At 41.6% G+C, this 26,883-nt stretch overlaps 2 protein-coding genes across 2 annotated transcripts in view; one reads left to right on the top strand and one right to left on the bottom strand.

Moving 5' to 3' along the window:
- Positions 1 to 3,133, bottom strand: part of kcnq1.1 (potassium voltage-gated channel, KQT-like subfamily, member 1.1) — a gene marked incomplete at its 3' end in the record, with an annotated part of 41,795 nt that extends 38,662 nt beyond the window's left edge. The window contains exon 1 of the mRNA XM_084575016.1: positions 2,326 to 3,133. Coding sequence (XP_084431142.1) covers positions 2,326 to 2,687 — 362 coding nt within the window. The 5' untranslated portion in view covers positions 2,688 to 3,133. The remainder of the gene's footprint in view (positions 1 to 2,325) is intronic.
- A 16,120-nt stretch (positions 3,134 to 19,253) lies between these two features.
- The window catches only part of luzp2 (leucine zipper protein 2), a 221,803-nt gene continuing 214,173 nt past the window's right edge, over positions 19,254 to 26,883 (top strand). The window contains exon 1 of the mRNA XM_084575017.1: positions 19,254 to 19,453. The gene's annotated coding sequence lies outside the window, so the exon portion shown is untranslated. The remainder of the gene's footprint in view (positions 19,454 to 26,883) is intronic.

Genomic DNA, 26,883 nt, shown 5'->3' with positions numbered 1-26,883 from the left:
AGACACGCACTTTCCATTTCTTTGACATGAGTCTCTATAAGTGTACTGTATCAACAGACTAACATACAAACCGTGTTACGTATGTGCACACACACGCTCACACTCAAGGGAACGTCTGATAAGGCTTCAGGTCACTCTGACACTGACGTTTAAGTTCAGTGATAAGGCCACGCTTGTTCTTAATTGCTTTTCTCCCTCTCAAACATTTACAAAAAAAGTAATGGAACTAATCAGAAACTGGCTGGCAGTATTAACAAACTTAACAGGTTTTGTCAAAACTGCAAGCTGAACTATATTGAAGATTTATAAAGTATAGTATGCTGCAATCATATTTATAGCATGCAACTGTTGGCTGCTACATTCAAGCCCATGCAAAACAAGTTCACAGAATACTGACTGAGCTAAGCAGTGCCAGATAAATCCCTCCATATTTTGTGGTTTTCCGGAGTTCTGAATCTGGTCTCCATGGAGACGTTCCCATCCTGGTGCACTGGCACATTTATGTCAGCCAGCTGTGACTGGTTTGCCAAAACTTTAGACAAAAACAGACATAGCGATAGAGATGGAGTATCTTACAGAAGATAAAATATGAGTTGAAAAAAAAGTTTAATGAAAGAGAATCGATGAAGCATCCAAGAAAAGTATGCATTCAGAGGAAGGATTAAGTCATTACGGATTGTAATCTGTCTGACTTCTTCTTGTTGGAAAGAGCTAAAAGGCTAAAAGAAGAGAAGGGACTGTGGAGCTACAGACTGTAGGTGCATGTCATACACATGTGTCAACATGTTTGTGTAATTACTTTCACTGCCAAAAGGGGGAGCAAATGTTGTACACTGTACCTTTAAATGTAAAAGACTTTATTCTGCCAACACCATGCTTTGTAGAAAGAATATTTATTATTAATACAGGCACTGCTCACATCATTTACTTTTTTAGGGTTGGGAGAGCAGGGCAATTTCATCGGAGTATAATAGGGCCATACAGAAACCCAAATGTTTTCATTTAGGCAAACAGGGCTGTCATGTGGATGGAGCAGAGTAGCAGCAAACAAAAGCCATCAGGGATGAATGTGACAGAATGAAAAACTAAGGCGAAGGCAACCTCCAAACACTGTTTTCCAACCATGCAGGCAAAGAAGTAATTATTTTTTTCTTTTGAAATGATGAAAAACTAAATTATTTTCTCTTGTAAGCCTTTTGGAATCAAGATGCAGTTGCCATTACATGAAGGTTAAGGCTCCTCATCGTGGCGGTTTGCACTTGACATTCAGCCGAATAACACAATGTCAAAAAATCCAAAATGCTGAAGATTAAACACATATTTTTTCTGTAATCACTACCTTCCTTTTTACTCTGGGTAATGTTATAATATGTTTGAGTTGCACCGCGTTTGCTCATGTTCCCTTTGAGTCACTGACTCTAACCTGCTCGGACAGGCTGTGTTCCCTTGCGTCCCCTCCGCCACCGCAGGGTCACAGGGTGGCAGCGCCAGACAGGGTCGCTACCTCCTCCACAGCGCACACACTGCCAAGTTTAGCTGTCTGCTATCAGTGCCAGGAAGTGGGGACATACAACACTCATGGGGCCATGCTGGAAGATCATATCCCACATTCCTAAACCTCTGTTTGAACTCTACAGCAAGGATCCACTAGGCTGTCAGTTTCTTGGACGTACCGTAGACCAAAACAAAAAGGTGAAATATATCCTGTAGGATTACATCAGTGGTGTGTAGAGAAGGCTCTATCTCTAGGAACAACATTTCATTTGTCAAGAAACATAGGTTTTCAAGCTACCTGACAAAACTGTCACATTGGTTTTGGCAGGCGATCCGTAACGTGACATGTTCATCACAGTGGCGTTTTAGCACATAAATTCCCTATCAATCCAAATTGGTTTAAAAGTTCTGTTAGAAACTCTGTGAACCACAACCGCCTCCCTGCTGCACTCAAACTCTTCTGTGAAATTAAATACTTAGTGGTGCTAAGGAAAATAGTTCCCCAAATGAGAGATGTGTATAATATTCCTATAGTACTCCTCTGGGACCTTGTTTGTCGGAGATTCTCTTGTCTGTGATGAATTATGTGGCATTTTTAATGTGCTATGGCTAGACCAAATATCCCTATAATATTCCTAGAGGGACCCCCAGTTGTGCTGTGATATCTGTGCAGCATCTTTCTAAAATTCACGGGATTAACAGTTCTTTGTAGTGAGGATTCCAAGGCTCTACATGCGCAATTAACTCCCTGTTTAATTAAGATGTTAGAGTTGCAATTATGCCCTTGAATACCCCATGGATCTGGGCGATTATGAAAATAAAAACACTCACACTGTGAAGTGATACACGAAGCATTTCCAGCCAGACGGCCTTTCCAGAAAGTTATACACGCGTCCTTGGATGTACGCACGGGTGAGGACTGGACGAATCCCGGTGCTGTACACGGACATCCGCACAGACATCCGGGGGTGAGACAAGTAGGGGTGGAGGTGAACAGGGGGTACACTGGTGGCAGTGTTACGGTCCTCTGGCATTGTGCCTCTTTCTGGAAACGTGTCGTTGCCCACGGGTGTCCCCAGTTCAGGCGCACTAAAAGTGGTTTCCGACAGCTCCAAATCCGGCGGTCTCTTTCCACGTGCCACACCAGAAAACCTCCGTGCGTTCCCCTGAAACGGGGCTGACGATCTGGACATTGCACCCTCCCGGTTTTCTTCTGTCGCTGGCTTAACTTTTTCACAGTTACTTTTCGGTCACTGACTCAAACGGACAAATGTTCGTCCATGTGCGCTCGCCTTCTGTTGCGCGCCTGATCGCACCGAGGCGCACGAAACTGTAACATAAACTGCGTTATTAATGCTCCAGATCGCCAGAATGGTGTTTCTTTAATTTAGCTTTACGGCCCTCTGGGTTGCTGAGGATATGGCAAGACTCAGCCCTGAATGAATATGCCGTACCTCTTTCAGAGCACTTATCAGCGTGCACAACTGTCGCCAGGAGGTGCGCTGTGAGCTGCCAGCTGTTCAGACATTTTACTCTTTTGCAGAACTGCAGCTGATGAGCTCCATCCTCACCTCGACAGCAAAAGTTTTCCTTTATGAAAGTTTGTTTGCACAATGAAAAAAAAAACTCTTTATGACCAGTTAGCAACATTTTATTTACAAGTCAACATATACAATTATATAGCAGGTGAAAAATCCTGAAATGCATTGCAAATTACAGATGAATATTCCTGATACATTAGATTATTCTTCATATATTTTGTGTGTGTGTGTGTGTGTGTAACCTCTGTTGTACACAGTAATAGTGGTTTCATTCAGCGCTGATCATGTCTTATGTCCAGTAAGCCATGAATTACATGTTCATTTGTTTCATGTGTTTATTGTTGAGCTTTCATTGCCAGCTTTCCTTATGTATTTCAGACAACAAAAGGACTTCAGCAGGTGCAGTAACCTGTATTGTTGCACGTGCATGCACACACATCTTCAAACGAATGTATAATCAGCGACATGTCATTTATTTTTTGTGTTTGTTTGGTGGACCCGTGAGTCACTTTCCCTCTTTAACTGTCACTTAGAAGTAGGTTAGAAGTAACAGTCATTGTGTGAGAGGCTCTGACATGTGTGGGACTTATACCTAGCTCTCCTCTACATACCTGCAACCAGCAGAACCCAGATTACAGCTGCTGAGAATGTAAACGCACATTATTAGATGGAGCAAGCTAGTCACTAAGCAGCCATAGTGTTTTTCAATTAAAATCCTTTTTATCTCTCTGTTTCATCCAATATAGGGAAGAGACGCCTATAAATGAATGAGAGACCATATTAACATCATTACATAGCTGAGCTGAAATATGAAAATATGATGTAAGTTTTAGCCTAATCCCATGGAACTCTGGGGGCGCACGGAGCTTAATTTGAAAAGGTTACCCTGTGAAGTTTTTTTAGCTGTGACCTTCGCCAAGGTAGTCCAAGACGGAGCAGGAAATAAGTCTCCCGTGGCAGATTTTAATAGGAGTCGAGTAGCCTCTTTGTGATGACAGGATCTGTTGCCAGGTAGATATTAAGCGCAGCTCTAACTAGCTGTTGCTGTTAGACACCGCCCACTACGCGTGAGCTTTTTGTTATTAATACGAAAAGGGCACTTATCATGAAGGTCATCCATTCTCCCGTATTTGTCTGTGTTAAAAGGAAATAGAGTATTGCATTTTTCTCAGGGCATGTCACACACATGCGCTTTGAGATTAAATGTCTTGTCGATTAAGTAATTGCACGGCTGACACAGTCAATTAAATGCTGAAGTCATTTTTAAACCAAAAAGATTAAAGAAAAGATCCACTTGTAAAAACCTACTAGTCTAAATACTCACAGTTTTTTGAGGGGGTGGTGTGAAAACAAACAATCCAAATGAGCAATTTCAATATGGTCCCTGTCTCCGCTCCACATCCCCTCTAACATTCATGTTGCATCATCCTTTATTCATTCTCCCAGAGCGAATAATATTACGTACACGGACTTGGTTGTGTGCAACAAGTGATTCGAAAGACTGACACCTGGAGCAGTAACCCTCCTACTTGAGCTTGACACCAGAGGGCAGTCAGAAAGCTTTCGGAGTCTGGTGTCACTCATCGCAACAAGGCTGAAGAGCATGCAGAAGTTCATCTCCATCCACCGGGGTGTGCGAAGCAGGCAATATTTCATTAACTGTTATTTACCCAGGCTGATCCAGGTGAGATTAAAGGATTCTTTCTCCGAGCCCCAGCCGATACAGCAGCAACTCATAATTTAGTTTGCGTGGGGAAACAAACAATTCCGCCGTAATTAATTGATGATCTCAACTGAAAGAAAATCGAGGCCAGAGAGAAAAAGAAACAGCAAGAGAGGAGAGAATATACAGAGGAAAACACTTTAGTGGTACAAATTGAATGCCGTCCATTTGCAATAGATTCATCTTCCTTGTTGTGAATGCTTTGACCTCAGAAAGCGTTACATAAGGTTGAAATGTTTCTGTAGGGTACTCACAGGGAGCCTTTCCAAACAGTCTCTGTCCAAGCGTTCAGCCCAGTCAGTAGGAATTAGTCAAGGGATCTCAGACTTTATTGTCCTCTATATTTATGAGTAACATGAACACATAAAGGGAATGGGATCTATCCCTCGATGGCCTTATAAACAAATTATCAGTGACTAAGCCTATTCATGTAAAGACACTGCTAATCAAGCAATGGCGTGTAATGCGTAAAGATGGGTTCGGGTTGTGCATTTTGTGACATAACACAATTAATAAGGAGGAAGAGGCTCCAGCGTGTGCGTCAGTTGATGCTGTTGTGCTCGTATCCACCGTGGCCCAATTCATGGACCACATCCTTTGAAGTCTGTGCTTCTAGACCAAACATGACAAGGCTGTCCCCTTCCAAAGGCTTCTGTGAGTGTCGAATGAAAAGAAGTTCTCGCTTTCCCCTGAAATTTAAGGGCACATTTGGTTTATTCTATGCTACCCCCTTTCTACGTGCAAACACTTGAGGCTAAACCGCACTACAAAAATAACAAAGGGTCACTTCAGTGAACTTCATTTGAAATCTGAATGTACAACTTTGCCTTGTTTTAACTTGCATTTGTTGGAATATAGAACTGTGTCTTTTTTGTATTTTGTTGCACCCATGTGGTCCGCCAGTCACAGAACATCTTAAAACAAGGTGATGCTCTTCTATTTCAGGTAAAGGTAGAGACTGAACTATTCCAACACAAATCCAGACACCAGTCGCTTTCCTTTTTTTTTGTGGCTGGTCATTTGATGAAGTTGGTGCAAATCATGTGTTTGAGTTTAGGTGATCATTACTCGAAATGTATTCAGTGATCTGGTGTTACAACCCAACTTGCTAGGGGTAAAGGGATGTAACATAAATGAACCAGGTGTGAGGTGTGTTATTGTTTAATGCACAATGATTCAAAAGTAAAAACAAAACACATAAACGAAGAGCAGCAGCAGCAGCGGCCTGATGCTACTGAAACAAATGAAAATGAGAAAAAGGGAAGAACTTCACCAAAGTTTAAATACAATGAATCTCTCAAAAACAAACCATGTAAACGCTCACCCAACACAGAAAATAGATGGTAGTAGCAACCCAAAACCTAGTGTTTCCTGATAGAATTCTTCTAAATGTATGCAGTAATATAAAATCAAAACAGAACTCAAATCTAACCCCTGTTCCAAAAATGAGACAGCAAACAAAACTGTATCAAAAGCTCTACTATAAAAATAGGCAACTAACAGCAGTCACTGACACCGAGGCAAGCTGTTTGTCTATCTCTACACGTAGCTGGATGGAGAAAATCTTCGGATTGGTGGAATAGACGTGATGAAGGCGGATCAGGGAGGAATCAGGTGGTGGAAAACCAGACGAATGGGTGAAGATGAAGGCGGATCAGGGAGGAAGCAGGAAGCTGAGAACCAGATAAACGGATGGAGATGGATCAGGATCAGGGAGGAAGCAGGAAGCTGAGAACCAGACGAACAGGTGGAGATGGACAGCAGATTGAAGAGGAACCAGGAAGTTGAGAACCAGATGAATGGGTGGAGATGGAAGGCGGATTGAGGAGGAACCAGGAAGTTGAGAACCAGACGAACAGGTGAAGATAGACAGCAGATCGAAGAGTAACCAGGAAGTTGAGAACCAGAGGAATGGGTGGAGATGAAGGCGGATCAGGGAGGAACCAGGGAGTTGAGAACCAGACGAATGGGTGGAGACGGAAGGTGGATCGAGGAGGAACCAGGAAGTTGAGAACCAGACGAACGGGTGGAGATGGAGGGCAGATTGAGGAGGAACCAGGAAGTTGAGAACCAGACAAATGGGTGGAGATGAAGGCGGATTGAGGAGGAACCAGGAAGTTGTCCTATTGAAACAGATTACACACAGAGACAGAAACACACGGAAATTCTCTGGGCCGGAGCATCTGGCCCAAGTAAAAGGCCACCAAATGTGATGTATAAGATTATTTCAGACTGTTAAACCTTTGCAGCTGCCCCCTCCCTCTGGAACTCTCTCCCCAAACACATCTGCGACTGTACCGACCTTCCTACCTTCAAATCTCTGACAAAAACACACCTTTTTAAAATTGCTTTTAATGTTTAGCTCAGTTTATTGTGTTTTTGATGTTATATTTCACATTGTTTTGCTAATTTGATGTCCTTTTTATGTAAAGTGTCTTTGAGTATCTTGAAAAGCGCTTTTAAATAAAATGTATTATTATTATTATTATTTACCATCCACATCTCTGATTTGTTCAGCAAAGGCAGGCATGGCGCTGTGCCAACTGAAAACCGGTGCCATCCAGCAGTTTTCCATGTAGGCAATCGACAAAGAAAATCATACCTTTTGATGGAGAGGATTATATAGTTTGGTAGGTAGGTAGTAACAGCCAGGAAATATATCATCACCAGATGACAGCAGTGCCAACAAAAAGTAGATAAAACGTCTGAAACCGAAACAACAATAGAAGTTCTCATTAAAAAACGTTGACTGCTTCTACCACGACATCAAAACAGCTATATTGCTCAAATAAAACATCCATCTTTTCAACCAAGAGTGAGCTAATATGAGCATGCTGTCAGGCTGCGTAAATTGGCCGAAACAAATATCGAATATTCACAGTCACTGTGTCCAAACAGTTGTCGACCATGCTGAAACATTATTACTCATCACCCTCGATGATAGCACCACTTCCTGCAGATATTTTCTGTCTGCTGTAAATCATTCCCGTATTTCTCTGCTGGCTTGACATCCAGCGGTTACGGAGGCCATTGGAGTAAATGTAAGTCCCCGTCGTGCTGCATTTTCTTCAGGGAAGTATTCATTTGGAAACGGCTGAACTGTGGCCGCGAGGGGAAGCTCCTGGTTACAGACAATGCTGAGTTATGCTGTTGTGTTCATGATCTGCCCCCAAACAACCTTCTTTTTAGTTTCCTGTGGTCAAACTATGCGATGACCTAATATTATAGTCCAGCTATATTTAATATTTTCTTTGTGGGAACAGAATACGCTTGAGTCTTCCTTGAACTGACCGTAATTTCATGTTACGTAAAAAAAAAAAAAAATAAATAAAAAAAAATACACAAAACCTCTGTAATCACCTACGTCATCCAAACATGGTTCTGCCACCGTGCTCCAAACATTTCACTGTTTCTTTTTTACCCCGGCAGCTAATTATCCCTCATTTCTAATAATCTTCATCCCATGTGAGCAACATACTCTAAACACATTTAGAATGATCACATAATAAGCGACTGGGACACAGCAGACGAGGGGAGCACCAGCTGTGCGGGAAGTCAGGCACAGGGAAAAACACAGAGGGTGGCCGGTGGACAGGTGGGAAATGTCAGCCTGTCTGAAAAGGAGACATAAACACGTCCTCACATCGGGAAGCCACAGATGAGACTGACACGGGTGCTGTTGCGACAAACAAAAAATGGCCACTGCATTGTGGGAACCAAAGAGCCGATTGCAGCCTCAGGCGTGGTGTGTGTAATTCAAAACATTCGGCTTGTTTGCACAGGAAGTTACTGACATATATTTATGCAAATGTGTGCACTAAAATGCATCACTAAAAATACTTTGAAATGAAGGATTTATTTTCTTTAAAGTAATTCTCAGTTCATAATCACGGCCATTCAAAACCTTGAAGCTGGCAAGTGCAACGAACCGTATTTTTATGTACAGCTTGAGGCAATTTGTTTTCGCTGGCTCATTTTCATTGTGCTGCGCCATCGATAGGTTTTGCTTATGTAAATTTTGAAATGTATTTTCAGCACGCGGACGCCACAAAATTGATTTTAATCTCTGCAGACTTTCAGACTTAACATAATTTAATAAGGATCAAACATATCAATGAAATACACAGGTATATGCGAACCAGGACTGATAATACCTGAATTCATTCTAGTACTCGAGGCTAAAGGCACGGTTTGAAAATCCTGCCCTTGAAATCAAACCTGAAGCACTGCCTGTATCTATTCCACAGCTGGAGCCTTAGCAGGGGTAAACCCATAGTCCACGCTGATATGTTGTCTCATCTAGTTAGCATGCTGTGTCTCAGAAAGCAGATTACTGTATTTGTTGAGCCCTCTGAAATGCTTCAAGGAGAGCGGTTTCTGTTCAAAATACAGAGTCTTCTTGCTTGTTGTGTCGGCCCGGCTCCCTGATAGGCCCCTCAGGCAAAGATTTTAGCACTTAACAGTGCTCCGTGCTACAGGTTATTTCTGAATCAGTTTCCTTGTCACTCAAACGCCAAGATTCAAGTGTAATTGTGACAGTTGTGTCGTCGGGGTGCCAGTGCACTGTGGCCTGCAGAGAGGTGGCAAGGGCAGCCTCCATTTATGATACTGTCAGGAGAGACACAGAAGCCATACAGGAAAAGTAATTTCATTTTGTGCGAGACCGCACGTACCGCAAGTGTCAGAAACAGCTGCAAACACTGAGAAACCATTGAACTCTGGCATGTTATCAGGATGCAGTCACTGGGTTAAAGGATAAGGCAAATATTCTATATTCTTTTCACCGTAGACAAACCTCACAAGCAGTCTCAAAGCAATTTATTTTGACTCAGCTCCAGCTACACTGTCCTGCTGGTGTAAATTCTCTCCAGAGCACCAAACATAGTGTATATTTATCCAATATACAGAAAATAGTCCCCAGCAAATTCTCTATTTACTTCTATCTACTTCTTTCCGAAAGGCGTTTGAAAAAAAGCAACTGGACTTGTAGAGTTTCTTCAAGAAGACGTTTCACCACTCATCCGAGTAGCTTCTTCAGTTCTAAGGGACAAGTGGGAAGTTGAGGATTAAATAGGAAATTCTGTGTGTATAATCCATCAGAAATTTGCTTGACTTGTTTCTGTTAACGACCAGAAACTGGTACATCTAGTGTCCATTAACGGCTAGATGCTTACTTGTTGTTGAGGAGGGGAGCGGTTTATCCCCGTCCTCTTTTCCTATGAATGGTGCTTTAACATAGATGGCTTCCTTTACTCCTCTTTCAAACTATCCTTTACCAGGAGTAAAGGAAGCCCCTCCTCAACCACAGGTAAGTATCTAACCGTTAATGGACACTAGTTGTACCAGTTTCTGGTCATTAACTCCAGTCCCTTAGAACTGAAGAAGCCACACGGGTGCTTTTTGGATATACCATGACCTGGATGCCCGAGAGCACAGTGGCGAGGTGGTTAGCACTGATGCCTCACAGCGAGAAGGTCCCGGGTTCAAATCCATGGGCTGACTGGGCCTTTCTGTGTGGAGTTTGCATGTTCTCCCTCTGTCTGCGTGGGTTCTCTCCGGGTACTCCAGCTTCCTCCCACCGTCCAAAGACATGCTTAATTGGTGATTCTAAATTGGCCGTAGGTGTGAATGTGAGTGTGAATGGTTGTCTGTATCTCTGTGTTAGCCCTGTGATAGACTGGTGACCTGTCCAGGGTGTACCCCGCCTCTCGCCCGATGACAGCTGGGATAGGCTCCAGCAGACCCCGCGACCCTTAACAGGAATAAGCAGTTACAGAAGATGAATGAATGAATGACTGAGAACCGTCACAGACACTATTTACTTCTGTTTTACTAATAATTGCATAGAAATACAATGCACGTAGTGTGTTCTTTTAAAATATACATACTAAATATGTACAATCTCCAGTTGAAACAAAAATGCTCGGGGCACGAGATGTGATAGGGAAATATAAATGTAATAATAAGATAAGATCTAACAGATTGATGGTTTTGGTCATTTCATGAGATTTGATGACTAGGAAAAATAAATAATAATGGCCAGAAGGGCTGTCCAACCCCCACTCCCACTCTTTTACACTCTCTCTGTAATAGACACTGGGTGGTTTACTATGTAGTGAGCAGTAAATTGAGATTTTATCATTTTTCCGTCACCTCCTGTAACCGCCGAGTCGCACTCACGGGAGCCTTTATGAGAAATCACTCTACAGCTGTGGCCGCTACAGTTTTTTGGTTCCACTGTGAAATTCATCAACGCACATTAGTGGACGCATTTACAGATTCTGAACGCGGACGGCCAAATAAAAATTGCAGGCAGCAGTCACAACAACACACATGCGTGATCTATCAAACAACTTTTAAAGACTCCTCCACTATATCTGTGTTCTCATTAGATTTTATTTTTATTTTTTTTATTCCTGCCCGTATTTAGCCCGAGCATGTATTTAATTTGTGCAACATCTATCAAAACATTGCTAATGTTTGCCTGCTCCTCTGCCCCAGTGTTGTCATTACTGTAGATTCTCTAATCTTGTGCAAAACTGCCCGTAATTACCTTGAATATGTATTTAGTTGACAGAGAAGTAAATGGACCTCGTGCACTAATTTCATACACCAGCCTAGTTCGTCTCTCAGGAAAGAGTGGGTTTGAACAGAAACTGATTAGAAAAAAGTAAAAAAAATTAAACACATTAGTTACTATAAAGACTAATTGTTAAATCTGTAAATTAAATCTCTGCAAAAATAAGCCTAATCACTACATGTAACAGTTTGTTTTCGGCTAAAAACCTAAAATACGTAAGTCAAATTTCTAGAAAGGGTGGCTTTGGAAAGCAATGCAGATTGTAAATCCTCATCCCACGCCACAAGTGCGTTATCCGTCAAACTATTGTTGAAAATTGCTCATCCTGTTTGCAGATTTCCCCTCAGCTACAATAGCGTCCTCATTAGATTCTCTTATCGCATACAAAATTGCTCTGATTTCCTTCATAGAAAATAGATGAATGGATGGATGTCACTGGAGATTTCAAGCTCAGGTAAGCCCACCACACAAAAAGCCTGAGAGAATTTCTCCCCTGTCATTACTGATTAGCTGTATTGTAAAACTGGCACCATGCAGAGATGATAGCACAAAGCAGCAGTGGAGAAGGCTGTCCTTTTTTTTTTTTTTTTTCCAACGTGCTCTATATTTAGCCTGGATCCTATGTTCGGAAATACTGATTTATGAAATATTATTCTGATGTAAATGATGGAAAAAAAAAAAAAAAAGGAAGGCAGAATATATATGGGCTGCTGAATATGATAGCATGTGGTGTTTACACAATTGCGCATTATGTTTGCAGGTGTCCAATCTTCAAGAACAAAATCCTCCTGCTCGCCGCTGGTTTCCATTCTTGTCATTTTAGATCTAACGTCTCACTAGTTCGTGCCTTACATTAAATATGTTGTATTTGTCAAGATTAAAACTTAAGCACTGATGCAGTGCTGACAGCTATTTGAATATTTAAAGGTAATTAAAGAATCCTGTCTGGGGGAGTTCAATCACTCAAACTCAAGTTCAAAAATACACACACACACCAAAATAAATAAATAAATAAATAAATCTACAGAAGACACAAGAGCCACATCGATTTAGTGATTAAAAGTGATCAGTCAAATCTAATATTATCAGTAATATTATCAGTGTTGTATTACCTACTTACTGCAGGACAGTCAAGATTAACCAGATCAGCATGACATAAAAGCTTTAGCCTGTGTCTTTAAATGACACGACTAATCTAGTTATGAGCAGGTTGCCAGGATGATACAGTGATCTGCGTCTGAACTGAAACATGCTGGTTGAAGCTCGCACACAAACAAGTGCACTGGCTTGTAAGAGGAGAAACCTAAAACCCTGCACAAATAATACAGTTGTTAGCATTAGGGCACTCTGGCCTTGCACACTCAGATGACCTTAGGGTCCTGTTAGTGAAATAAAATAGTTTAACGACTGTACCATGATCACTTTAGTACAACCCACAGATTTAGTTGTCAGACACTGACGTATTCACCAGGTCGCTCTCAGGGTTAACGTTGCACACTTCAGCTGCTTCTCAAAGCATCTTTTATACTTTAAGCCTTATTCGACAAGTGTATGTTGGTGCATTGGGATGCGAGCTTAGTCCAGAGCTCAGCAGCTCCGTGGATGAATGGAAACATGCACTCAGAACTTTCTCTTGTTTATTCTATAGCCCTGTAGGCTGAATGTACAGCTGAGTCTGAAACCTAATCATTATTAATTTAATAATATGCATATTTTTATAGTCATACCTTTGTTTCACAGTCTTAACTTCAGTAAAAAGAACAAAAAATAGCCAGTGAACATAATACATTGAAGAAAATATTCTAAATATCACAACCATCATGTGTAAAGCACAGTCCTAAGTTATACATTATGTTCTTGTTCTTGTTCTTGTTATTATCATGTTTGTTCCAACTCATGGTTGGATGGATGGATGGACATATGGATGGATGGATGATTACTCGTTGCTATCCCAACTACGTCACAAGAAACTAACAGAGTATCATGCTGAAAAGCAGTACTTCACAACACAAGTTGAGTGACAAGCCTTTCTGCTGGTGTTGGGTCGAAAAATATATCAAATTGCTGTTTTTGATGTGCATCTTTGTCTGGGTAGAAAAGCAGAAGAAAAACAAAGAACACAACAGCTGAAGCATGAAAGTTGGCAATCCCAAACGTACAAAAAAATGCACCCAGTCTGTTGAATGGGCTGCTGAGTTCTGAGGAAGGGGGCGGTCTTTTGATGAGCTTGGTTTTAGAAACACTGCCTGGGTTTCCAGCACTTGTCAGTGGCTGGAAGAATCAAGATAGCATGCTTTTGGCTGGAAATTGTAAGCACTTTTCTGGCAGTGATGCACCGCGTTTGTCCGGATGACTGGGGTCAACGAGGATATCAAATCAGCATTCCCAAGATGTAAGAGATCCAAGCTACACCATAACAATTAAGATATTTCTCTCAAATGTGTTTGCAGGGTTCATGTCCACTCTCAGTGTGAAACAGATTGCCTTTCATTGTGCTGTGCAAGTGCAAGACCAAAAACGAGGGAAACAATGCCTCAGCTGCTTGGCAGAACAATTTGTAGGACTGTGAGCCTCGGCCCAGTGCAAGTCCAGTCAACACGCTCGGCAGTGAGATGTGCATTGTGTGGGTTTTTGTCTTGTAAATAAGTGCCCTCTTCCTTTTCTGACATCACGCAACACAACTGTCCCGTCTGGGATGGAAGATGAGCAATCGCAGGAAGGAAAGTGAGCCAGAGAGAAGAAGAGAAGCAGGATGACAACAAAGGGATGGAAGAGTGATGTAAAATGAATTGTGTAAAATAGAACAACAACAAAAAAATGAACCGAGAATTTTTAAAAGAGAGAAGACAAGGAGAAGGCAAGCGCAGCGATTGTTTGCGTGAGATTGCTACAGGGAGAAATTGCAGTAACAGAGCAAGGGGCTGAGTGAAGTGACTGTGACTCACTGTGTTTTCACTGATATCCTTTTTATGCCAAACTGCTAAACTAATTGGATCAAGTCTATAAGTAGATCACAGGCCAAACCTTGACGAAATCTCTGATAACACGAGGTACTGCGGAAACTGTCTCTTCTTATTTTCAAGCCTCTGGGAATCCAAACGTTCAAAGCCTGTTTGGTGTTGAAGCTGACTAGAAATGCAACCAACAATCTAAAAAAAACTTAAATCTGTCCAACTCATGAGACCAAAAGCCACAAGAGCCCCCAAAGGTGCTCTATAAATGTTTGATAATACAATTAAATAAGAAGCAGCTGCTAAGGATGTGGGGTGGAGGATTCGGAATAATTTTGGTTTAAATGGAAAAGCGTGAGCGTCTTTATTTATAGTCTGGAAGTAGCCCTGTGATTCTATTACTTATTGAGACCAAGATCTTGGAAAGTGAGGTTAAACAAAGAAGGATGGGTGAGAACATTTAACTGAGGCTTATAGTGGCTATCTGAGGCTCACGAACTGTGGTACTTGACTCTTCGCATACAAAAAATGGGACAGACAAAATAATGCGAACGGCATCTTAGCAATCAGTAGCACCATCTAGACCAGGTAACTTGAACTTTCTTTCCTCTAAGAGCTACTTTTACAAATTGTAAATGGGCAAGAGCTACTCATGTTTTGTACAAATTTTTCTCATACCTTATTTCAACCCAAACAAACTCATTAAAGAGGAACTACTGTTTTTTACAACCTGCGCCTTATTTCTGCCATAGAATACGACTGTTTAGTCACCCATATAACTTTGTTGTCATTTGGAGCAGTTCGTCAGATATTTAGATCTGCATATATCCATATAGTGGGAGTGACTGGGGCACCGAAACGCAGCCTCTGAATAACACATTATCTGCCGTGAAACTCGTTCATTTCACAAATATTTTGTTATGATATGCTAGTCCTATTCCCCGTTGAGTCCAGAGTTACCTGTTATCTATTCGCGGATGTGCAGCAGTTTGTTGTTCTTTGGCCAGCTGTTCCTCTCTCTGCCTCTGCATCCTCCTTTCAGCAAGCTCCTCATCCGTATACTCTGGCTCAAAATGGTAAGGACGTCCATCAACAGTCATTGTCCACAACCTCAGAATCGGAAAAATATTCAGCCATGTTGCGAAAAACTAGCAGTAGTAAATTACAGGTAAACAAACTGCACGGGGTGCACGTGGCGCTCAGAGATGACATCATCCAGGTCAGAGGTTAGTAGGTCAATCTACAGACTCCGGATGATGATAACAGGTAACTCCGGACTCAATGGGGAATAGCACTAGCGTATCATAACAAAATATTGGCGAAAAGAACGAGTTTCACGGCAGATAATGCGTTATTTAGAGGCTGCGTTTCGGTGCCCCAGTCACTCCCACTATATGGATATACGTGGATGTAAATATCTGACGAACGACACCAAATAACACCAAAGTTATATGGGTGAGTAAATGCTCGTATTTTATGCCAGAAATAAGGTCCAGGTTGTAAAAAAACGTAGTTCCCCTTTAAGCATGCTTTACCTGTACATTCACAAAATGCTGATGTCCATGATGAAAATATATATATTTATTTAAATTTATTTGCATTTGGTAGTTCTGTATAATTTTCTTGTGTGTCTCACACTATTCAATTGAAACATGAATGCTGTCAAAATAAGGCATGACATGGTCAAACCTGGATACAGATGTAAGTAACTTTGCCGAATGAGCCTTTGGCGAGCCACTTTATCGATAGCTTGAGGGCAATACGTTGGAGACCCCTGTGCTGGACAATATAGTCTCAGAGACTTGTGAATCTGCCATAGATTGGAGATTCCATCCTGTTGTGAATACAAATAAAACACATATAACTACTTCTAGTATGCTGTGAAAGAATAATACACACTAGCAAGAGTAAAGGTTTTTATTGAAAACACACATTAGAATGCCTTGTGAACTGCAATGATATGAGAATATCATGGGGCCCAGGAGGAGTCATGGAAGAAAGTAAAGCAAATCTGTGCAATTGATTTGATTCATTATCTGGAATTACTAAGAAAGACCAGGTCTTAATGGATGCAAGGAAGCTTATTAATTGCCAGAACCCAAGGGAAATGGCGGAGGGATGAGAGTGGTTGAAGGGAATGGGATCTAGCTAAAGAGAAAGGATTAGAGGGGTCAAAGTGAAGGGATGAATGAGATTAACTTTGGAAAGTGAAGATGATTTTTAGGTGCGGAGGAACCCGGAAAGCGAGACTCAGAGTGGGCGGCACGGCACAAGAAGCTTTGTCTCCATGCCCCCTTGGTTTGTGCAACTGAAGACGGAAGAGGAAGCAACAAAAAGAGAGGGATCAGGGGTTAGGAACAGAGAGAGAGAGAGAGAGAGAGAGAGAGGTAGACGCACCTTTACAAGGTAAAAGCAGGAGATAGATTGAAATAGTGATTGCAGTCTTAGTTATACCTTCATTTAATAATTTCTGCACAAAATCTAGTAATGGATGCTTTAAAAATAATGCCCAGAAATCAATAATTTGTGATCTTGAGAAAATAACATAATTTGCTTCTCTGTTAGAGAGCAGCAACATCCTTACGACATTAAGCAACCTGCTATTCCATACAATCTTCAAAGATAATACAACATAGTGTTAAATAAAATACATGGCATGCAGGTGATAAATAACGAAAATCCAAGAGCAACTTCCTCGAAAGCCCAAACATCTGCTCTGCACACCGCAACGCCTCCATTTTTCAGACATCCAGAGGCCTTGAAAAAAATACACCACATTATTTTGACGAAGCGTCACAAGTTAACATTTACATCACCCACTATGCGGGGTTTGGTGAGGATTAAAAGCAGTCGTGTTCCTTTGTCAGCTGTCACTGCCTGTTTAAGAAACCGTTCAGTGTTCCCTTTGGAAGTCGCTCGCCTCGGAGTTGAAAAGGTCAGTCAGCGGAAATTGAGATTCGTGCTTTAACTTTGTGTGGGTGAAGGCATTTTTAACCGTCCCATCTGTGACTGGATTATGAAATGTGTTCCAAGGAGACGCTTCCCGTGGGGTTAATGCGTAGTCATTTTTGTTTAATGTGTGCTCATGTTTTCCATGGGTAATTAGGGATAATGGTTTGCCTCTGCCTTTTAACATTAAAGTTATGTTCTCTGTGTGCTAGGTAGTAGGGAATTCTGCAAGGAGACAATGTGGCAGTCACACATCATGAACAGTGATTTTTAAGTGCTACTTACAGCATCTCTGATAAAACAATTTGGCTAAATCATTTATACTAGTAGGCCAACATTTAGCTTTAATATTATTACAAAATACAGACATTCGGTACTTCATGTGGCATAAAAAAAACAACGTCTGTCCCCACAAAAGCTGAAATACTGTCGATTTGGACTTCATAGTGCTGTAGAATTAGACTGTCTTATGGTGAGAGGTATAATATTTAGTTGTTCTCTCCACTTCCAGTCTCAGTTTCATCCATAGACTGTATAAAGATGGGCAGCTGAACAGCTCCTCAAAAGTGAAGCCAAAGCAAGTAGAGCTCCCCCTGGTAAATGGCTGCAGTATAGGTCATAAGCTCCGTCCCCTCCATGTTAGTGGATGGGACATGGGGCAAACTAAAACACTAAAATACACGTCAAATAATTTTTTTCAAAATAATAAATACAGTGTATAATCCAACATTTCCTTGTAACTGGTGGAGGTAGAGCGTAGTATTAATTAAATGAAAACGTGAGTGAGTCTGGCGGAAGTGTGGTTGGGTCATCGATTTCGCTGCACTCTCTGACTGTACTGTGCAGACTCTGGCTATCGTTTCATCACTGATTTGCTGTGTTGAAGACCTTTAACCTTCTGATGTGTTTCCCCTAACCCTATCCACAGAAGGGGGCACAACCCCAAGCACTTGCCTTACAAAGAAAGACAGACTGTGCCACAGGACCGGGTGTAATGAAATCCAAGTCAAAGTGTCCCATTAGGTGTCTCTTTTAGTATTCCGTTCAAATGGTAAAATGCTTTTCGGGCTGCAGGGGATTCCTTAGTTCAGCTCTCCAGCTCTTATAATTATAACTGTAAACGTGTAGCAGAATCTGGAGACACAGTAATAACTGATGGTTTGGTGTACACTATGCACACCGTTAACAGACACTGCTAACAAAACTGTGTGTTAGTTGTTTTTGTGGTGAAAACTAAACACATGTCCCCCTTATAGGTGCTGGGCTTGTGGCGGTCCAACTTTATGTTTTCAGATCATCAGTAACCCAAGCATCAAAAATTAGCTAAAAAATGATCAATTATGTATCTTTGTACATATTAAAATTACCTTTCTCTCATGGATGGCACAGTGGTTCATTTTCTGTGCAGAGTTTGCATGTTCTCCCTGGGCCTGCAGGGCTTTTCTGTGGGTGCTCCAGCTTCCTCCCACCGTTCAAAGACATGCTCGTTAGGTTAACTGGTTATTCTAAATTGGCCGTAGGTGTGAGTGTGAATCGTTGTCTGTCTCTCTGTGTTAGTCCTGTGATAGTACTCCCCCACGAGCCTCCAGAGGACAAGCAGTTACAGAAAATGAATGAATGAATTAACGAAATCGTGGTGCCATAATTGTTCATCTGAATCTGTCCAGACAACACAGGTTCAGATTTGTCCTGAACTTTAAAGTTGCAGTTTCAAAATTTCAGTCCTGGTTGGTTTGGCAACACCTGAAGCTACTACAGCGGTAACAGCAAATGCCGTTTAGTACTGTTTTAAAATTCTTGTAAATAAACTTTGGTCAAAGAAGTCAGTCAATAAAATGCATGTTCCATCAGTTTTAGCCTGACAGACATTTATTTAAATCAAAATATTTGAGATTGCCACTTGAAAGTGAAGCTAAACCAAACTTGGCCCCTTTAAATGATGCCCCGCCCACTCTCAAGCTTCTTCCTGTATGAAACACCTGTTGCTGCTCAAGTAAAATCCAAGCCAGTTGTGTATCTTGTAGTGTGATTTCTGGAGGAAAGTTGTGTTTCCTGCTCGCTCTCTGCTGCTCTGGCTGGACTTACTATTTTCTTTTTATGCCCTTTCAAGGCAGATTTGAAGTTTTGACAGTTTTGGATGACACTGACTTTTCCCTAAAGACTTTTTTCTCCAACTTACATAGATGGTTTGAGTCCCCCCTTCACTACAGCAAAGGTAAACTGGATTTAATTTTTCAAGTATACTGTGAGAGGATGCCTTGGCTTTTACAGAGTTATGATACCACTGAGGCTGCTTGCTGTTTTAATGCCCTCTCTCAGAGTGACCATATTGGCCTCTAATGTCTGCTTTTATGCTAGCTACCAGTGTGAAGTATCTGCATTAACACGGATTGGGAAATATTTTATGCGGCGTGTAATGTGTGTTTCTGGCTTAGTGCATACTTGACGATGCCTTTTATTATCTGCGTTATTGGCCGACTTGTTTTGTCATCATAATATGTTGTTTTTGTTGGATTTATGAGCCCACTAAAAGCTCGGGTCAGTGCATTGGCCTTAATTATGTAAACATGATTGTGCTCATTCACTTAATAATTTCCCAGTGTTTCGGTAATTCACATTTTCTCCACACCATTGAATTACACGTCGGAGACAAGCTTCAGCTCACAGCGATGCATTTATGTGACAGCTTCCTTTACTAATCTTCATATCATAATTACATCTGTACTCCTGAGCTCTTGTTCTCGCTCTGCTGCTCCGCTGCCTTGTCAACCTGAAGCTGAAAACCATGTACGGACGGTCATCTGCTGCTTATCAGCACAACGTTACATTTCATATCGAGAGGGTGTCTGCTGAATAAGACACGCATTGTTGTGATTTTGATCTGCTTAAGTGAATAGTCATCTGCTGCAAAGCTGTTGTTGTTTTTTTAGCCTGCACAGGCCTCAGATTTATTCCTCTCACTTCACCAGAGGGTACATTCCCGGCTTAGGTTGGATGAGACATCCTAGTGCCTGCTGTGCCGAGCTCGCTCTTTGCTTTTGGGGTAGTGACAACGTTAGACTAGATGCCAAATATCAACTTATTTTGTATTCCCGCGGCAAACCCGCTCTGTGATTGTTGGCTGACTGAACTAATGATGAGGTATGGCTGTTCAGAGGTTTCCTCAGAAGTGTAAGGAGAGATTCTAAAAATTATCTTCATTTACATGTTAAATGACTGCAAAGGAAAATAGTGTTCATGTGATGAATTTTTTAGGAGTAGGCGTGTATATATATAAGAGCCTGACTAATCAATTGGAGTGGTTCAAATATATACTGATTTCCCATTAAGAGAGTTATGGGGAATCGATGGTTGCAGTGGTGGTTTCCTATAAACCATTTCTATTTGGATCTGGCCATGTAGCGTATTCTGTCTGGAAATGAGGACTTGTGAAGTCCAGCTGAAACAGAGGCTTGTGTACAGAGTCTAGGGGTTGAACGACTTCTGATTTGTTTTTGTTTTTTTCACGTAAGTCCACTTGCATGTGGTGAGCGGCGTCACGTATAAAAACACAGTAGAAAGTAATGCCTCTATTTAATAGTACTTTACAGTGTGATGTGTTACATTTCCGAAGCCTTTTACGTGTTTAGCAGCTAAAGGTCTAATAACTTTGACAATGAAATTCAGCGGTTGATGTGCAGCCTCCTTCTCTCTGATGCCGCAGGGCATTTGACAAAGTTGTCAATTGACTGCTGTGGAGAGGATTTGGACCGTTCTGCTGCTAGCGTTAGCGGATGCCTTGTCAGACGAGTGTGCATTGCGGTAGTACATTTGTTGTATTTCAGTGACTTACATATTCTGCATGTCACGGTAGAAGGGGCTTCATCTTTAGTGATGTGTTTCCACACACTTGATGAACAGCTCCTCTTCTAGGAGGTGTCTGTGTTGTTACTATGACGTGATCGGCGACTAGTCGGTGCAGCCCTAACCTCTAAGAGTCATGCGAATGTATAGCATGTTTTGTTCATTTGCCTGTGTGTGAGGCTTCAAAGTAACGGAAAAGTAAGTGTTCAACTGGCACTCAATCAATGTGGTAATTAAAGGAGCAATTGAAGGCATTATGTAATAAAGTCCCTGGCCGTCAGTGAAGGATGCTCGATTGATTTATTGAGCTTGCTTTGCTATGGGGTGTAAACGCGTTCTGTCCTCTCATTTGAGAAACAATGCCCTTGAAACTAGTTTTATCGTTGTACAGAAACGTCTGTTTTTGCATCATTTCTGGGCAGGCCCTCGCTTCACTTGAGGAAAGATTTATTTTTGACACTTGTGTATAAATTTCCATCTCAAAAATGTTGTTGAATACTTTACTAGTAATGAAAAGAACAAAGTAGCCCTTAAACTTGTCTGCACAGGGATGAAGATGAATTTGACTTGACAGCGGCTGTATCCAACATGCGTTTTCCTTTTTCGTTTTTACAGTCCCGGGAGATTTTGCATCCCCTAACCGAGTTTTTGTAACCGACACTGGATAAATAAGCTAAATGAAATCGTGTTTCTCCAAAAAGTGTCTCCCGCCTCTCATTAAAATGACCTTTGCAATTCATTCTGTACAGACTACTTTCGGCTGTGCTCATCCGCTGCTAAATCGGATGTGACAGCGTCACGTGACTGTACCCATACATCTGAGTGTTTCACTGCGCACTTGAGGATTGTGCTGCTGCTCCTCTGAGTTGACTTCACTTTTCTGAGTGCCATGAAACGAGATGTGAAAATGATATACCGCATGAGATGAAAACCCTGACATAGACAGCACCAGGACAGGAGTAACCAAAGACAGCCCTCCCGCCTGACAGCCAGGCAGTGGCATAATGTGGCTTGAAATACAGTACAGCCTGCTTTATTTTCAGGAGGCTCAGCTCTTGCTGCCAGGTTCCAGTATTTTCACCCGCAAATCCTGAAACCTCAGTAACTTCAGTGACATGTGATGCTTCCTGAGTTCTGATTGTTGTTATCGAGATGGTAAATTAAATGACAACTGAACCACAAAAGGTGTCATCTAGAGTGAATTATTAATTTTATCAGCTGAATTTGGGTGAAATACTTCAATGGAGGTCTGAAAACAAAATAATCAGCCTTAAAGACGTTGTTTTCCTAAAGCAAGAACAGTAATTCTGTCAGGATGGGTTCATTTATCCCCTTATTTTTTTTATTATTTGATTAGTTTGATACTTTAATTCATTAGAAGAACCCTTATACAAGAAGGGGTGATTATAATAATCAATTTTAGTATTTTTTAGGAGTAACTGCATAAATTATCTGCATAATTATGAGGACTTATTCCTGTCCCCCCCATCCGATATGCCAGTTATTCCCTGATTGCCACATCTCAACTCATCATCTGCTTTTGTTTGTCTTATGCGACAATAAACTGGCCATTTTAAGGTCTTGTCAGCAGAGGAAACGGGATGTGACTGTTGTAAATTGCTATGGACATGTTTCTCTGTTTCCCTGACTTTGTCTAGACCGGGCAATTTACTGAAGATAATCGGCAGATCAATCATACTTTGAACTTTAAAATAATTTCACGAGCACCCACACGAGGCAGAACGGACTCATTTGATGCAGATACTGTACGAGCATCCGCCGAGGCTGACCTTGAAATGACAGCGGGGCCGAGATGTTTCAATTACAATATGTCTGCATGCTGTATTAGCGTACGTGTTGCATAAATGAGGAGCTATTTTCTAAGCTGTTGACAGAAGATCACTGTGGAGTGTCTAGAAAACAATTCCATTTTACTTATTAGAGCACTGAAACCAGGAACCAGACAAAAATAAATTAACGCACATAAATATTTATTTCTCGTAGTTTTAGCTTTTGGCTTCCCACATTGTATGATAATAGAGTGATGCATAAGTATTTACATGTTCACAGTAAATTATATTTGCAACGCTGGAAGAGGATGTCTTATTATTATGCCATGTTAATGGTAAAATATGGGTTTTTTACCATCTATCTATCACCATCTCTCTCCCTGTCTTCTCCCTGTGTGTGTGTGTATGTGTATATATATATATTCCTCATCTGCATGTTATGCAGTCAAGTGTAACATCTCGCGCTGCAGCTCTGCTCGCTCTGACAGATTACGATCTGTTATGTTGTGATGAAAAGAGCAATGCTTAGATTTCTGCTTGATGACATGCTGGAGGGCTTCCGCAGTGGCTGTTCAGCACTTTCCCTGGAGTGATGCCGCTTTTTTATCTCAGCAGAAACGGCACAAATTCATTAGGCCTATTGTCTATACAGTGGTTTTTACAAGTCCCCACTTCACAGCACAGCTAATGAGCTTGGGGAAAAAAAAGATGCATGCGTACGGCTGTGTTGCGACCCAACGGCTGGTCTGGAGGTCACGGGGTCATAAAACTACACCGTGGGATCGTTTTGAGCAAGTACATGTCTGGCAACCTTTATGAAGGTTAATGGTACGTGGGCACTGGCTATATTTTATGCCATTTTCTTTGTATCCTGATGATTGTGGCTGTTGGTTTAAATTGTGCTATATGACAGCAGTTTCAGGTGGCACACCGTGTGCTCCAGTTTTCTCCCAGAGTCAAAAAGACAGGTTAATTGGTGATTCTAAATTGGCTGTAGTTGTACGTGTGAGTGTGACTGCACCCTGCCTCTTGCCCAGGGCCTGCTGACACAGGTTCCAGTCTCTTGTGGCACTACAGAACAAGCGAGTGTAGATAATGGATGGAGGGATGGCAGTTTCCAATATTTTCCCCGCTTTACCTCATGCATGTTAATGGTGCTAAATTGAACATTAAAGCAGCACTTTTTTTTGTATGAATAAGACAAATAATTTAAACACTTCCCTTAGTGTTGCTTTGAATTCATTATATTATTCTCGATTTTATCTTCAGAGAAAAGCAATAGTCAAAAGTTTTTTCATCTCATTTACTTCTTCAGAAACATGTTTAATGTAAACCCGTCGAGGCTTTACGCGTTTGCTCGCAATGAATTAATCTGTGTATTGTATTTTCTCTCTGGTGCGTGTTGCTCCCGCCTCTCCCTTTTCATTATTCTTTTCTCTTTTAATTTGTACTCACAGAATTTAAGTCCCTAAAAACTCTTTAAGAAGAAACCTTATAAAATCCAGCAATATTTTCTGAGCCACCCGTGACTGATTCCTCTGCAAGTGTGCTTCTATAAAGGAGCTGTCTCGAGCACTTCTTTAGCAGACACTTGTTTGGGTGCACCTGTAGAGGGCTTGGTGTTTTGTTTTGTTTTTTCTTTTTCTTTTTCTTTTTTTTTTGCAGCATGGCCTGAATTCAGGGTTATTTTTGAACCTGCTGGCTTCTTGTTGCACATTTATTTGCCAGATATCCAGCTGCAATAATGTTCACTCTCATCTAAAGGTAAGATTGTAAGCAACTGTGTTTAGTACATTAGTGAACTGAGCCGGCTCTCAATTGACTGGAATCACTTCAGTTAATACGATGACCGTTTTTGTGCCATACTAATCTATAGAAAGCACCCGGTCAACAGCAACATCTCAAATGTTCCCCAACTGGTGTCTATAGATCTACGGGCGTCACCTGACTTTTTTTGTTGACGCCGCCATATTGGCAGGAAAACGCAGGCCGTCACAGTTTACGTCGCACTTTAAACGGATAGAAATTGATCAGTGCAAGGCAAAACTAGACAGATTACATATCGCGGACCCTTATCATGCCCCAGCTGTACTTTTTTCGAGCACTGAAACAGCCAACGCGGACAATGTTCATGACCTGCAGTATCTGGATAAAACTACCCCATTAACTTTCCTTGGTCCTACTCCAGAGAATCACTGAAATCATACAAGAGCCTGGAGGCCGGGTACAAATGGACGCAGTCAGGCTTCGTGATGCATATCCAGCTTTGGTGTTTGTCGGCTAAAAACAGTGTTGTCATCACTGGAAGGGCAAGTGTCTCTTCGTCACAGATATGCCGTCATAACGGCAGCATAATGTAACTAGCTAATCGCTGAGCTAAATGACGTGCATTGAAGACTTTTTCTGAGGAGGTTCATGACAGTAACGCAGCTACAATAAGAAGTAACTGTTTAATCCCGAATTTCTTTCTCATTGTGAGTAGTTTTAGAGCTGAATGTAATCCACATTGTTAACATTAGCCTAACTTGCCTTTATGAAAAGAAATCTGTTGGACATGGTGTTAAAAACATGCTAAATAAACAAGACATTACACTTGGAAAACGCTGGAAATCCGTTTCTTGAGGGATCCCACTGCTCCGTTTTCTCGTGCCTGCTTCTTGCGCGTAATCCACATCTGCCGTCTTGCGGGATGTTTGGGAATCCTCTAAAACGATTCCCCCTTTACTTGTCCCTTACTATTCTGGCATCCTGGGGCACAACATCTATCGACCATTTTTGGATGTAAATGGTACAAGGACAAGTTAGTTAGTTGCTGCAGTTGTCAACCGAATAGTATTTCGAAAAGCGCGCTTTCCTGCCGATATGGCGGTGATGTGATTGATGGCGCAGGGTGACGTTAAATCACTACACGAGCAACCTGGGTATTTGACTCTCGGCAGCACGTGTCCGTGGCCGCGTGTTGTTCATTTAACATCGCAAACAGAGATTTGTCACCACAGCTAACGTTTTTTTTTCGGCCTTCATTTATATACCCTGCTCAGTGTGTAGCAGCACTTGCACTGCAGCATCTGGCTGCTTGGAATTGAAACCCAGCATGGTCCTCTGCTGGGTTCAATGGGTTGTTTTATTCGGAGATGCCCTTGTGTGCACCGTTTTTGTCACAAGCTTGCATTTGTGCACTCTGTGCCTTTCTTGTGTCCAGCTTGAGATAGCCTCGCTGTTCTGCTCGGCTGTCTGTCATCAACAAGCTGTTTTTTGCTAGCTGTGCTGCCCACTGACATGATTTTGTCCCATCCTCTGTAAGACCTAGACACCTTAAAGCCCAGGAGGCTGATGGTTCAGGGGCTGAAACCGGTAGCTAACTTCAGGCACCAAAAATGACAACAAAGTCAGTCACTTACATCATGTAGTTCACCTGAGCTCCTTTTGAGTGGTTGAATCTTTTGACACTCTGCTTTTCATACGTTTGATTCATTGCTTTTGTGTTTGAAGGAGCTGCCACAGTTGTTGGCATTAATAATTAATCTCGAGTCTGATATTGATTGCTCCAAAAAAGAAAATGTGTGTGTGTGTGTTTTAATATCTGTATGTGTGTGTGTCTAGAGATTTCAAAGGAGCCAGAGCTGTCTCTGCACATTTGGTGAAGGCAGTAAGGGTTTCAGAGTTCAGGATAATTGGAGACTTCGTTCCCGAAGGTGAACCTGACATGTATGTGACATTTTTTTGAGGGACTACAGCAGCACCCCGAGCAGAACCGTGTTACAGGGCCACTGCTGGCACCACCTGCACACAGTGAAGATATATGTTGGCCAAGGAACTAGTTTGCTATTAAGAAAATGTCTAAGTAGGGCTGCAGCAACGAATTATTATTAAAATTCAAGAATATATATAATGGATTAATTACTAGTGGTTCATTTTTTTTAATCAGCTAATTGTCGTAGCTTTGTATATCAAGCATCAGCAAACATGTAATTCCATGTCATGAAGATCCCTGAGTGTGTGCTCTCATTTA

The sequence above is a fragment of the Chelon labrosus genome (genome assembly GCF_963514085.1).
Source record: "Chelon labrosus genome assembly, chromosome: 3".
In the NCBI taxonomy this organism is placed as follows: domain Eukaryota; kingdom Metazoa; phylum Chordata; class Actinopteri; order Mugiliformes; family Mugilidae; genus Chelon; species Chelon labrosus.
This window is presented reverse-complemented; position numbering and strand designations above follow the sequence as displayed.